Here is a 13,808-nt window from a genome sequence, read left to right as displayed (position 1 = left end):
TTTCATATAGTAAAAGTTATGTTCAAGTCAGATGTTATGCAACTTAATGGTAACACTATACTGTCTCCAAATCAGGATTTTTGAAAGCAGCCAAGTAAACAGGAACAGTTCCCACCTACCTCTAGCTTCCCCTAAGAAGCTCTGTTAGTTCCTGAATGCTGTCAGTTGAGACCTTCAACTCAAAAGTAAGCGTTCACCTTGTGGCTTGTAAGCCTTTGAAAAATCAATCACAATATAAGGCCAGCCTCATTCCTTTGAATAGTGAAAACTAGTTCCCTTCAAATTCGTGCCCCTGCACACTACATCAAGTAGTTTAGAAACAAGTGAAGCAAAAACCTTCTAAGTATTTGCGCATCTTAAGGAAGTAGTTCACTTCTGAAATAACAAGTGTTGACAAGTACAGTGAAGTAGCTCATCACTACCGTCCCACAGCAGGCTTCACTGTCATGGTATTGAAGTAACACGCAAGATATTCCTAAGCTTCGGAACATCATGGGACATCATGAACCCTAGAAATACACTGAATAGACTCTGTGCTGTGGATTGTTAACTGTTAACCTCACCTCAGCGTGTCAGAGAATTTCTGCATAGTCATGTACATGCTGCAGTCTCATACTCTTCTTAAGGCATCTATCGCAGGCAGGCAAAGACCAAACACAAGGTGGCCCTTTCACCTAATGTAGCGTGACCACCGCCGACACCACAGTTGACCATATAGCCATATTTTCAGCTGCTATAGAAGTATGTAGTAGTTACTTGACTTAAATCAGTCAGAACAGTGCATGTGATGTTTGTTTTCAGCAGCTGCCTAGAAAATGTAGAGACAGTAGTGGAAGCAACATAGCACCAAATTCTGCAAAAACTTTTTATTTATTAAATCTGTCATTTTCCAAAGTACCTTTATAAATCCGCTGGAATATCTGGAAAACATCTGTTGAGCTGAACTGCAAAACCTTTAAAAACAGCAGAAGGTTTGTTACAAAAGAAGTGTGTGAATAGCAAAAAGATAGTATTTCCAACTCAGAAACCACAGGAATATGGCACTGAAGACTCTCAAAGGTATGGAATTACGCTGTTTTACCCTCAGCTGTACCAATATCCGGTAGGTGTTTGGAAGGCAGGTGCTTCAACAAGTTCAATAAACACACCACCATCCCAAACATCATACTGCTTCCTTACTGTAACAAAACTTTTAGTCAAAGAATCTGTTTGATCTTAACTGAAGAGCACCAAAGTGATTTTAAACATCTTCAGGATGGATTCCGCATCATACCTCCCACTCACAGCAAGTTGATGCACACGCAGTCCAAAACAGTAGCCCAGAAAAAAGCTCAAATTCTCCCAAATCCACGTTCTCATACAAAACGACACCTGATATTTCAGCCTACACAGTTCTTTATTTCTTTCTCTATTTCTTTCCTTTCCTGGCTGCAGTCTTCTTTCCTCCTTTTTTAGCACTACTCCCATATTTTGCTTCCAGTTGGGCCAGAAAGTCATCCATTTCCTTTTCCCGATCTTTATTTCTCTTCTGGGGAAGGGGGAGAAAAAGAAACCAAATTCAAAACTTTTACTACTGCCCAAGACAGCTGATTCTATTGAAGATAAGATAGCTACATAAAATCTTGGAATAATTAAACAGGGAATACAAGCTACAGAAGGTATAATACTGTAAAGGAAAAGCCCGCTTGTATGGTCTAGGCCAGGGGTCCTCAAACTTTTTAAACGGGGGGCCGGCGCGCGGATGAAGTGGCAGGCAGTCATCTGCAGCTGCTTGGTTTCCCCCCCGCAACCCCTGGCCTGGGTGTGTGTGTTCTGTAAATACCGGGGGGCGGATTGAGGACCCTGGGGGGCTGCATCCAGCCCGCGGGCCGTAGTTTGAGGACCCCTGGTCTAGGCTCTATGCCTAACTTCCTGAAGTATCAAGACAGAGGTAAAGGGTGACTGTAAAAATTCATGACAGAAAGCTAGGAAAAGCCAATCCACTTCTAGTTTAGACCCAAAACTCTACTACAATTGGAGAAATTATTAAGCATGAACATTCTAGGGAGCTCACTGGATGACAAGAAAGAAGAAACAGAAAACGTTCCAGAACACGGAATGTAAACCGTGTGTTTCTTTCCTCAGTCCCCAAGATGCAAAAGTGAAGTAGCAAGTTCTATTGACTTCTACATCCTCCGGGAATCCCTCAGAAAAAAATCATTAACACTTCCTAACTCCCTAAAACTAGAATTTAAGTATTTTGACTGTGTATGCAATAAGGATATTAAAGTAACTTTGTTAATTTTTAAAAAGATGCAGGAAATAAAATCCATACCATGCTCTGACTTAATTAAAGTACATAGCTAGTTAACATTAAGGTCAGGTTTTAACCTCAGGAACTCAGAAGAATTGCAAGGATGCAGAATACAAAGATGCTCAGGGAAAACACAATTATAAGCTGGTAACTTATCTTCAACAGATACAAAAAGCCTTACTTGAATCAGCGCTTTCAAGTCATCTTCTCCACCAAGGCCCAGTTCATCTTTAGTCTTCTCTGCCTCTCTAGCTTCTTTTTCTGCCTGAAATAGCAAACTAGTTTTTTAAAAAGCATTTCGGACAGTATTTGACAAAGCCTTACAGTAGTTACCAATAACTTTTTTTTGCATCTGAATACAAATTGATGCAGGAGAACATGAATGGTTTCCAAGTTTGGCCACAGATGAGAAATTGTCAAAGAAAGCCCATTCCGGTTCCACAGTTTAGTAGATCAGGTTAGTTTTTTTGCAGTTTCACAATGCTGAACGTGATGTCTGTCCCCATCCCTGTGACCCCCACCCACACTTATTTTGTCTTAGTAGCTATTACATTTTCTTTAAGTCAGAGAAAGGTTACTGTGATGTGCATATAACATACTCTACAAAGTGCCCAAAAAAACCCGGGTTGGAGAAGAGGTCCATTTAGTCCAGCATGTTATTTCACACTTGCCAGAAGGCAAGCATAATATATTTCTACCATGTATCCTTCTTCAATACAGCAACTCATAGCTTTGTAAATAAACGCAGCGCCATGCAGAACTATTAAGCCATTGTGTATAATAATGAAATGAAAGAATAATAAGCAACAGCCTATTACAACTCTTTTTAAAAGCCTTTCACAACAATTGCAGGGGGGCGGGGGGGGGGGGAAGGGGAGGACACAGGTGATAAATGTGAAAGTCAAGGATTCTGAGAGCAAGATCTGTAACCCAGCAATCCTGTGGCAAACATTTGTCTCGAGAACAGCTGTGTTTGTTTCTACCAAGGAAGATTAAAGGCTTATCACAAATAGCGCTTCCCTTTGGTCCCTGATTAATATAACCTACCCGCCTTTTTCTTGCCATTGTTTTCTGCTTAGACTCTTCTAAAAAACATTTGTAGGATGGGACTTCTCCAGAATCGATGGCTTCCTGTATGATTTTCCTTATTCTTGGTTCATCGGTATAGTCCACACACAATACAGACTCCATTATTCTGTCCATGTCCCCCTCAAAATCCACGTACGCTGCTTTAATATCGGCGAGCTCTTCTTCCGAGTGTTTATAGCTCTTCTCAAAATCTTCGATGTCTTTCACCGAGATCTGAAGCAGAGAGGAGACACTCGAGCCGCTGGATTTACCAGGGTGCGGCGACAGCACGCACCCCCCGCCCCCGGACAGCGCCTTCCACGAAGCTGGCAAGGGGGACACGGCCACAGCGCTGAGGCTGCGGGCTGTGCCCGCCCCGTCCCCGGGGCCCACCTTGTTGAAGAGCAGCCGCCAGTACTCGTGCCAGTCGCGCTCGCCCCTCAGCGCCTCGCCCTCCTCGTCCACCGTGCCCCGCTCATCGTACAGGGCGCGCTGCGCCTCGTCGCTCAGCACGGCGTAGGCCTTGCCCAGGACCTGCGGGGAGAGGGGCGCCCGCCCCGTCGGTGGGGGGTGGGGGGGTGGTATAGTTGAATTGAAATAACTAGAGCCCGAAATAAATTCACTATTTATTAAGGCGGGAAAGCAAAAACAGCTGGGCGGCCGGGGAGTCACAGCTCCATCCAGGCTCGCCAATTCCGACAAGCGACACAGCCCTCTTATCCTCAGTTTCAAGGCCGGTTTAAGCAAACAGTTATGCTTTCGGTCACGTAGCAAGAAGCTGTATATTACAAAACTAATCTATTTTTACACAAAGGTCTAAACAAAGACAAAAGTCGTCACAGTAACATGAGATTACGGTTTAACATTGGCCTTGAGAAAGTACGTCTTGCAACCTCACGGTTAAGTCTTTTCCCGCCAGACAGAACGTTCTCAAATCTGTTGCAGCAAGATCATTCCTGCTGTTACAACCCAACCTGATCAGCAAACTACCCTCAGTTACTTATTACAGGGGGCGAGCCGCCCGCCCGCCCGCCCGACCGGCCCGAGAGGGGCCGCCCCCCCCCCGCGCTCACCTGGAAGCGCCGCGTCGCCTCCTCCTTGTCGCCGGGCTGCGCGCGGTCGGGGTGCACGCGCAGCGAGGCGCGGCGGTAGGCGCGGCTGAGCTCCCGCCCCGAGGCCTGCCGCCGCGCGCCCAGCACGCCGTACAGGTCGGCGCTGCCGAACGCGGCCCTGCACTCCTCCAGCAGCCCCATCGCGCCGCGCGCCTCCCGCGAGATGGGCGGCGCCGGGCCGCGCGTGCGCGGCGCGCCACGGTAGGGGCGGGGCCAGCCGGGCTTCCCGCCGCGCTGCGCCCCGCCCCGCCCCACCCCCCGCGGGGCCCTGCAGCGAACCGCCGCGGGGCGGGAGCCACCGCCTGCCCCCGCGGGGGCGGGGGGGGGGGAAGGCGGGAGAAAGGGCCACACAAACAAACAAGGCCAAACAGAGGGCCAAACAAAAAAAAGCCGAAGGGGGGGGGGGGGGGGGCGGAAATATGAAAAAAAATAAATAAAAGGGAGCAGAGCGGGAGAAGAGCAGAGCAGGAGAAAAGCTAACCTGTTTGGCTTTCCAGTTCCCACCACTAAACAAGCAGCTTTGGTGGCTTCTGTGGGTCCCTCAGGATGGATGAAACCCCCGATCCTGGAAAAGCTTGCCTTTCTGCTAAACCACAGACTATGAAATAGCTGAGACGCCCCAGAAGAAAACCAGCCGCTCTTCAAAACAGCTGTATTTATTAAATGAAAATCGACAGTTTAAGCAGTTCATACATTTTCTGTTCGTTACAGGCTGCCCTAAACGTGACAACAGGATGGTAAAAGTGTTTGCATATATCCAAAGAAACCATGGAATAAAAGTTCAATAAAGATACTTTTATACAAAACTGACATTGTCTTTAGTTAAATGCAACATAAGTGTTGTACACAGGTTGATACATTAAAAAAAAAGAGACGGATACATAAAAGTATTTTACATTTCTTGTGCCTTTTGTTGAAATGCAGAACATTTCTCTTCACTACCAATACCATGGAGGGAATAAACCACAGCAGCAACTCAGATTTCAGCTCTTACAAAATTTAGATGCTAACATTGCAGAATATTCTCACTTTTATAAAAAATATCCTATAAACGCTAGTGTTAGCTACCGTTAATGGAGAGCTCTGCTGATGTCAGTATCACTATTCACAGCTTGATTAACCAGTTACCGTTGCACAGCTCGGGCTATGCCCGCAATGATTATTTCAGTCAGTTCTGTGACACAGTGAACCCCGTCCGACCGCATCACCTTTTCCACTTCTCCAGCGGGCCCTTCATGGGTTTTCCAGATTTCAGTGCTAATGCCGACAGCAGCATTAACACAGCAGGATAAAGACAATGCAACCAAAGGGGACTAAATATGAAATACTTAACCATTTTATTCTTCTGATCTTTTCAACTGTAATTTTGCCTTGTTTTCGTGTGAGGAAGCTTTGGCTGTTGCAGTTTTCTCTTCAGTTTCAGCAGTTTTCTTTTTTGGCCTTGGTTTTTTGGAACGTATCAGGTCTTCACGGCCAAGTTCAACCATTTTTGCTTCCCATGACCTCATTTCATTCTCATACCGAACCTTATCATCTTCAGCAAGCTGCAGGTATGGCTGGAAGAAAATCAGGTATCAACAGTTACAGCAGGGGCTTTGTCTGGGTAACTGCCATGTCACATAATCCCCTCAGATACAAAGGGACTTCGAGCAAGACCCAGTCACTGTGCTTCCCAGGCATTCGCATTCACCTCCCGCAAAGTTAAAAAAAATATATATATATCTTCAAACTTGCACAAAACCATAAAACCTTAGCACTGAAGTACAGTTATGTCAACAGATGGCCACTCCTGAAAAGGGAGTTTATTCAAAATTGCTGCTAACAACACTAACAACAATCTGGAAGAAGGGCATTCAGGCGGAAGGACAGTGAGGTACAGAATATTTGAAAATGTGGAGGTTTAGATTCACTTTCAGTATAGCACCCCTCCAACTTCCATATACCCATCTGCAGGTTCACATCTCGATACACCAAGAAAGCTGGCAGAAAACTGTCCCCAAGACAACTACAGGTAATCAATTCCCATGTGCATATCACTAGTAGATTTCTGTTGCTTTTACCTGTCAAAAATCTTTCCACAAGAAGCAAATTACTATGGTGGCATTTAAAAATACTACGTATTATTAGAAAAAAACCTATCTAATGATTGCAAATTATTGCACCTTCCGCACTAGACGCATGTATTTCCAGGCATAAACAACTTCCATCCTGCCCCACTGACTCGCATTTCATCAACACTGTGAAAAAAAATGGTCGCTAATGGAACAAGAGTAATGGCAATTTTTTTCAAGACACATAAAACCTCAGAGTATTTTCCTTAATACTAATATTTTGAGCAACCGAGTTCAAGATTTTGTATATAGTTATAAATTTTAACTCAAGCTTGTCATTTTCTGATCACCTCGGAGGCTCATCAGAAACCACCAACATACCTGCTTTTGAGTACTGGACAGTTTTTGCCACGCATCAAATAATTGCTTCAGCTTTGCCTACAGGATATAGAATATGCAATATATTAGGATTATTTTAACAGCAGACTGACCACAGAGGGTTGCAGGAAATGCCACACTAGCGAAAGCCAAGTATAAAGCAAATAGAAAAAAAAGCATCAAGTCACATGGGCTTAATACCCCACCCTCTTAACGTAATTAAGTAATGAACAATATGGTTCAAGCTGCTGGGCATCATCACAGCCACATTTACAGACAGTATCAGGACTAAGCTGTTAAAGTTACTTGGCCTGCTGAAAAAGCAGGCAGCCAGAACAGCTGAGCTGATTTACAGCAACATGACTAAATCTCAGCCCACATACTGGTTTCATTTAAACCAAGCCCTAATTTAAGCTGAGCCTAGACAAGCATTAACCATTTTCACAGGGAACTCTGTACCATGTCAGGAGTATTTTACCATATGTGTCACACCAGGCCGCAGCTGACTGGAGATGCTGCATTGTATGCAGAAAGCCAAGGAACAAACCATTTCCACTATCCTGATACACTGACTAGAATGTATCAGGCACACAGGTGAGGTCTCCAGCACTTCAAGTGCTGTAATCCACCAGCGCAACTCAAACTGCCCCAAAGCAAGGTTCAGTGTGAAACTTCTGAGCTTGCTGAAGAACTCCTGCATGTTCTGTGACACAAACTGTGCTATAGGAGGTATGCCAACCAGTACTACAGAAACAGCAGCAGACCACCACAAGCATTTGAAAAACTAGTGTATTTCTATACCAGAACAAAAAGGAGTAGAATTCTCTCCTTACAGAAGAAACAGGTGAAGTCTTTAACAGAGATGTGCAAAAAACCAGCACAAATATTTTAAGTCTGTATACTCACACAGCAGTTTATACAGGACATGCCACCAGCAGTATAGCTAGACCACTGCAGCCTAAAAAAGTAACCTAAGCAAAGCAAAATCCAGATACTGAACAGTTTCTTTGAAAATGACAGAATCTAAACCAGATTTTTTTGAATACAACAGATGTATTTTAAAGAACAATCTTTCCTGGCTTACCACAGGTGAAACTCCCTCACTTTCTTTAAAGTTTTCTGACACAAAAATGTTAAAGCCGCTACGAGGTCTCTTAGGTTTTCCAAGCACAGTCAATTCCTTTAAAAACAACAAGAGAAGTTATACAATGCACCAAGCATGCACTTTTCCAAAGCTAAACCTACCATTTGTCTTTATATTCTATACAAAAAGTCAGACTCGAATTCATTTTTTGGTGTTTTATTCTGTAAACTGTATTGGACTGTATTGTCAAGATGCTCTCACCACTTGTCTGGACTAATGCTTAACTAAATTAAGAAAAGCTATGAACCTCAATTCTTACAGACATAACATAAGCATTTAGAAATGATTTGTACTTCAGCTAAGTCTTTTCAGAAACTAAAGACTCTTACTAAATTCCACTCAGTAAGAAAGTCATGACAACAGGTTTTCTGTTATCTTTGCAGGGCTTCGGTTTCTGGTGTGAAATACTGTGTGTTTGCAGAGAGGAGGGCAGATACCTAACTGCAGGAGATGAGAAGGCAGAGCAGAACCAGCAGATTTTCAGGGAAACAGACCCAGGTTTCTGCTACCAGAACACTTCACCTATGGGGCTGGTGGTGAAAGAGGGAAAGTACAGCAAGTTACGGACGTAATTACACTTGTTTTCTCCAGCCCCAAGACATTCCCACTACAGCCTGGATGCTGCCGATTGAACACCTGTTTAGGTATCAGGTATGCCAGCTAAATTCCTTCTGGTGCCATACTCTAAAAAAGGATCGCTAGAATTATTTGGATTTAAAATTACTCTAAGTAGGGAGTCTTTTAAACCAAATTAACTTCACTTTTGCCAATTAGAGCAGTATCACATCAGCAGTTCTATTCACAGGAATGAATAAGCAGTAAGTAATCCCTTCAACTGATCCTGCCACTGGACGAACCATATTGTACCTTTACAGGTGGTTCTGTCTCTCAAGATTTATATATAAGCCAGCTAAAAGGGAATAGGGAAGATCATCTGAATAAGTCAATAAAGGACACTAACAGATGTGCCTCTGTGCAGCCCTAATTCAACACGTCAGCAGCTATACAGATAGCAAAGTGGCAGAACCCAAACAAAAGAAGGAAAAAAAGCTACTTCAAACAGCTATTACCTTGTAGGGGTCACTGAAGTAACACCTTCAAGGCCTTTGTGAAAAGCTATTTCAGGATTTCTTCCCAACTAAACAAAGTGTTGCTGGTTCAAGTATCTTTTATTACCTATCATTTCTCTGGCACCTTTAGGAATAGGAAGAAAAAAGCACAGAGAAGCAACCTCTAAGCATAAAGATATACGCTATGGTTAAAATTCTGGTCTTCAAGTGCAGGAAAGCCACCTAAATAACAGCTAACACTAGCAATTATTTTAGTCCATGGGGCCTTGTTTTGGAGTTTTGGTGGTGGGTTTTGGTTTTGTTTATTCTGAAAGTCTCTTTATGCTTCAACCCTGCTCTGTATACTAGACAAACAGAACCCATGTTCCTTGAAAGAAAAGCAAGCTGAACTTCAAAATACTTACTCTTTTTGCCTTGAATGATCTTCTTTTTGCCAGTCGTTTTCTCCTTTCTTCTTTCAAAGCTGCAGCCTGGGCTGGAGTTAGCTGTGCTTTGTATGAGGCCATCTGCTCTTGATATTTTTGCCAATCTGTCTTTCTAGCTTCCTCATAAGCCTACAACACAATCACCAACCTTAAACAGATGCTTTCAGGCTGTGACCCCATAGGCAGCCGGTGCTGGAGCAGCTCGTGGCAGGAGCTGTGGCCCCGTGGGAAGAGGAGCCCGGGCTGGGGCAGGTTTGCTGGCTGGGCTGGGGACCCCGCAGGGGGGGACACGCTGGAGTCGGCCGTTCCTGAAGGACTGCACCTCGTGGGAGGGACCCACGCTGGAGCAGTGTGTGAAGAACTGCAGCCCGTGGGAAGGGCTCACATTGGAGCAGTTCACAGACAACTGTCTCCCTTGGGAGAGACCCCACGCTGGAGCAAGGGCAGAGTGTGAGAGGCCCTGCCCCCTGCAGAGGAAGGAACAGCAGAGACATGTGATGAACTGACTACAGCCCTGATTCCCTGTCCCCCTGCACCACTGGGGAGGGAGGAGGTAGAAATAAACCAGGAGTAAAGTTGAGGCTGGAAAGAAGGGAGGGGTGAGGGGAAGGTGGTTTTAAGATTTGGCTTTATTTCTCATTACCCTACTCTGATTTGATGGGGAAATGAGTTTATAACTTATTACCCAAGTCAAATCTGTTTTGCCCATCACTGCAATTGCTGAGCTATCTATCTCTCCCTGTCCTCGACCCACAGGTCTTTTGCTGTATTTTCTCTCCCCTGTCCAGCTGAGGAGGGGAGTAATACAGCAGCTTGGTGGACACCTGGCATCCAGCCAGGGTCAACCCAACCCACCATATGTCGCCTGAGTACTGTGAAGCTCCCGATTCTCTTCAAAACTGTTCTTAGGTCTGAGCGTTTGTTGTACGCAAATGGTTTTTTGTAGTTTAAAACCAACCAACCAAAAATGCTCCACACAAAACAAAAAAACAGAGGACACCAATGCAAGTGAAACAACCACTAAGATTCTGTAAGTTCCAAGTACACAGATCAAAGACACAAACTCACCTGCTTCTGTGACACTGGTAACGCCTTCCAAGCATCTGCTATTTTTTTAATCACCTCCATACTGCTCGCTTCTGTACATTAAAATTAGAAAGCAAAAAAATAAAGATCAATATTGTATCTTTAGTAAGCTTCTTCAAGTTTTTCCCAAGGAAATCTGTCACTAGTATCTTTTTCCTGTACAAATACATCTTCCTTCTTTCTTAAAACTAGCTAACTTACTGTGGCAGTTAAAGGGAACCGTAGCATTTTGGAGCGGTGGAGAGAGTCCTTGCTCTTGACTTAAACTAGAATGAAATGTGCAGTTGTAAACCAAAGCACCACTTCAAGACTGGCAACTATTACCACCCTACAACAATTTTAGTTTCTTTCTGTTCAGTTGGATACTCTTCTACACAAGACAGGATGGTCTGAACTTGGAGGGGGGCCAGGAAAGAAACCAAAAGTAAGATTTGCAGTTTTCATTTTTTTTTTTTGGCAGAAAGACTGCTGGATTCTTCAAAGCAAGTACAACGTGACCTTACCCACCTTGTAAAGCACATAGGCTTGATCTTTATTAAAATAAAGTCCTTGATTTATAATATAATTCAACAGAAGCAAGGTTAAAGAAAAGTAATTTCCTTCTCCAACAAACAAAATTACAGTGAATTAAATCTCTTTAGTTTTCAGCTGGCTGCCTTTTGCCTTTGGATGCCCTTGCTCTATGGTCATCTGCTGAGGTTTCCAGCTAGACCTGAATTTACAAAGAGAGAAAAGTAGTAATAATAAAAAAATATAAAAAAAATCTGGGGGTGGTAGAAAGAGAATATAAGCTTTTCTTTTCTTGAAAAATCCTTTACAGGCTTTCCCTCCACTTCACCCTAAAAGGAACAAGTAGATCTTCCTCTCTCCCACCTCAAATGTGCATTTCAGCCATGTCAACAGTGGAAAAGTTGAACTAAGCTCTTAACAGTAAGCTGACTTCCAGAATTTTTGAAAAACAAGACAAATAGGGAGTTTTTAATCCAAGTATACCAGTCTTAAAACCTTTGAAAATACGATGCTTTGCCAATGATAGAAGATAACAAGTGAATTATCAGTTTATTTTTAAATATTACCTCTACTGAAACAAGAAAGCACCCAATTCTCAATTTATGTATGATACAGCACATTTATTTGCAGATTATTCAAATTTCAGAAACACGTGGAATACACTGGTGTGGCACACAACCACAGTAAGTTCCAGAAGCTCATTTCTCAACTTTTCTGACTGTTGAACTCCTGAACTAATGAGCAAAACAGGGTATCAAATGGTTTTCCCTACTTAAGTTTAACACATGACTTGCCCAATATGATCATTGTTCTTTAAACATATTAACGTTCACTTTCCAGTATTTTCAAAATCAGCACACCTCTCCACTTTGCTGCTCTCTGGCCAAAGTGACTGCATAGCCTATAAATGAAGTTTTTGATAACAAACATATTCACAGAAAACCATTTTTCTCCCATATACTCTGAGGCAATCCAGTATGTGTAGTTTTCAGGTTACTAAGCATCAACATAAAATCACATACAGCTCCTTTTATCAGAAACAGCATACTTGAAACACATACAGATTTAAGGATAACTTAGAACCACAAATCACTGTTAACACATATTGCCCAGGTGAGCTCCTTCTTCTAACGTTTTTAAAGTCACATACAAATATTCACTTTTTTGAGTGATTAAGTATCGAAGGCTAAGCTAACAGAGATACAGGCAATAAGCACAGCAATACTAAATTTACTTGTGGTACACTACGATAAAAAAATAGCTTTGACCTCCTGAAATCAGGGTAACGCACTTTACGACGTTTAGTTTTACCAAGCAATACTTTGTTCCAGTTTCCTCTTCAAACGACGGGTTTTGGAAGGAAAACACCGCCTGCCTGCAGAGCGCCGCACGCTCCCGGCCTGAGGCTGTGCTCGTAAAAGCAAGGCCCGGCCAACCGCCAGGCTTCTCGCCCCCAACTCCCTTCAGGCCTCGTACCTGGGTTTTTCTGCCGAAAAGCCGCATGATGTTCTTTTAGGAAACGAAAATAGGCTGACATGGGCCGCTTCGGGCGCTCCACCGAGCTGATGCCCCTGGCGAGGCACGCCGCCGCCGCCGAGCCGCCGCCACAGCACCTGCACACAGGGCACCGCCGGTTACCACCGCCGCCGCACGGCAGGCCCGGCGTCCCTCCGAGGGAGACCGGCCGCCCCAGCCCGCCAAGGAAGGGCACCCCCCGCCTCTGAACTCCGCTCCCGCCCCGGAGCCCCGCTCCCGCCCCGCCCGCACCTGAGGAGCCGCTGCGCGCCACCGACGAGGGCTGCGGCCCGGCCCAGCCACCCCAGCGCCGCCGCCATCCCGACCTGCCGCGCCTGCGCGCGCGAGGCTGGCGCGGCCGCCGCACGGCACCCTGGGACAGCCGCCGCACGGCACCCTGGGACAGCCGCCGCACGGCACCCTGGGACAGCCGCCGCGCGCAAGCCGTCCCGCGGTGAGGCGACGGGATTGGCTGCCGCCGCCATGGCGCGCGCGGGGGGCGGAGGCCCCGCCCCACCTTCCCCTGCCAGGCCGAGGTGACCCCGCGCCCCCCCGCGGCCCGCAGGAGCAGCACACCAGTTCCGCAGCGGGGCTCGTGCGCCGTTAGGGCAGGAGGCCGCCGGTAAGCACACCGCAGCAGCAGCCCTCGCAAGGGCACCGAGGGGGAGGGGGCGAGCTGCGGCCCGGCAGCCGCCCGCCTGGCTGGGGCACCGCCGGGAGCCTGGCTGCAGGGCGAACGCTGCCGAGGGGGCGCCGCTATCGTTCCACCGTGGTGGCCAGCAGGGGATGGCAGGAGGCCAGCCGCGCCGCCGCAACCGCGCCCGGGGGCGCTGGGCGAGCGGTGCGGGATCCCACCCGCCCCCCACGGCTCAAGTCACGTTGTGTTTATCGCCGCCACCCTCTCAGCAGCAGAAGGGCCGCACTGCACGGAGGCCTGCAGGAAGCAGAGACTTCACTTGGAGCTGTTCTGTAGCATGCAGGAGGCTGCAGGCAGAACGCCTCGCTCGCGGCTGGGGGCGTTGGGTTTTTTTGATCCTCCTGCTGGTGTTGCACTGCGGTGGAAAGTCATCCTCTGTCACATATGGCAGACGGCAGAAATGCTACCAGTTGAAATACAAACGTTTTCAAACCATCTCTAATAGAAATCCGTAAAGCA

The 13,808-nt window shown here is 45.9% G+C and overlaps 2 protein-coding genes across 2 annotated transcripts; both read right to left on the bottom strand.

Annotated features, from left to right (window-relative positions):
* Positions 1-851: 851 nt before the first annotated feature.
* Positions 852-4,647, bottom strand: DNAJC9 (DnaJ heat shock protein family (Hsp40) member C9). The gene is made up of 5 exons (XM_055721524.1): positions 4,435-4,647; positions 3,755-3,895; positions 3,341-3,595; positions 2,475-2,558; positions 852-1,528 (listed from the first exon to the last, which is right to left on the bottom strand). Exons 1-5 carry the CDS (start codon positions 4,612-4,614, stop codon positions 1,409-1,411), a joined length of 780 nt encoding a protein of 259 aa, XP_055577499.1. The 5' UTR covers positions 4,615-4,647; the 3' UTR covers positions 852-1,408.
* Positions 4,648-5,113: 466 nt separating this feature from the next.
* On the bottom strand, positions 5,114-13,035 carry TFAM (transcription factor A, mitochondrial). Its single transcript, XM_055721099.1, has 7 exons — positions 12,905-13,035; positions 12,614-12,750; positions 10,610-10,680; positions 9,521-9,670; positions 7,987-8,082; positions 6,906-6,962; positions 5,114-6,029 (listed from the first exon to the last, which is right to left on the bottom strand). Exons 1-7 carry the CDS (start codon positions 12,970-12,972, stop codon positions 5,811-5,813), a joined length of 798 nt encoding a protein of 265 aa, XP_055577074.1. The 5' UTR covers positions 12,973-13,035; the 3' UTR covers positions 5,114-5,810.
* Positions 13,036-13,808: the final 773 nt, after the last annotated feature.

This window comes from Falco cherrug, chromosome 9 (genome assembly GCF_023634085.1).
Source record: "Falco cherrug isolate bFalChe1 chromosome 9, bFalChe1.pri, whole genome shotgun sequence".
NCBI classification, from domain to species: domain Eukaryota; kingdom Metazoa; phylum Chordata; class Aves; order Falconiformes; family Falconidae; genus Falco; species Falco cherrug.
Note: the sequence above shows the minus strand (reverse complement) of the source record. Positions and strands in the feature narration are given on the sequence as shown.

Bases quoted from the DNA above. Each gene is read 5' to 3' on its own strand.
- DNAJC9 (XM_055721524.1), bottom strand. From the start codon at position 4,614: ATGGGGCTGCTGGAGGAGTGCAGGGCCGCGTTCGGCAGCGCCGACCTG. The intron at 3,896-4,434 runs GTGAGCGCGGGG...CTCTCCCCGCAG, and splicing joins AGGCGACGCGGCGCTTCCAG to GTCCTGGGCAAGGCCTACGC. The intron at 1,529-2,474 runs GTAAGGCTTTTT...CCCCTTCCCCAG, and splicing joins ACTTGAAAGCGCTGATTCAA to AAGAGAAATAAAGATCGGGA.
- TFAM (XM_055721099.1), bottom strand. From the start codon at position 12,972: ATGGCGGCGGCGCTGGGGTGGCTGGGCCGGGCCGCAGCCCTCGTCGGT. The intron at 12,751-12,904 runs GTGCGGGCGGGG...CCCTGTGTGCAG, and splicing joins GGCGCGCAGCGGCTCCTCAG to GTGCTGTGGCGGCGGCTCGG. The intron at 6,963-7,986 runs GTAAGCCAGGAA...TATATCCTGTAG, and splicing joins GTGAGGGAGTTTCACCTGTG to GCAAAGCTGAAGCAATTATT.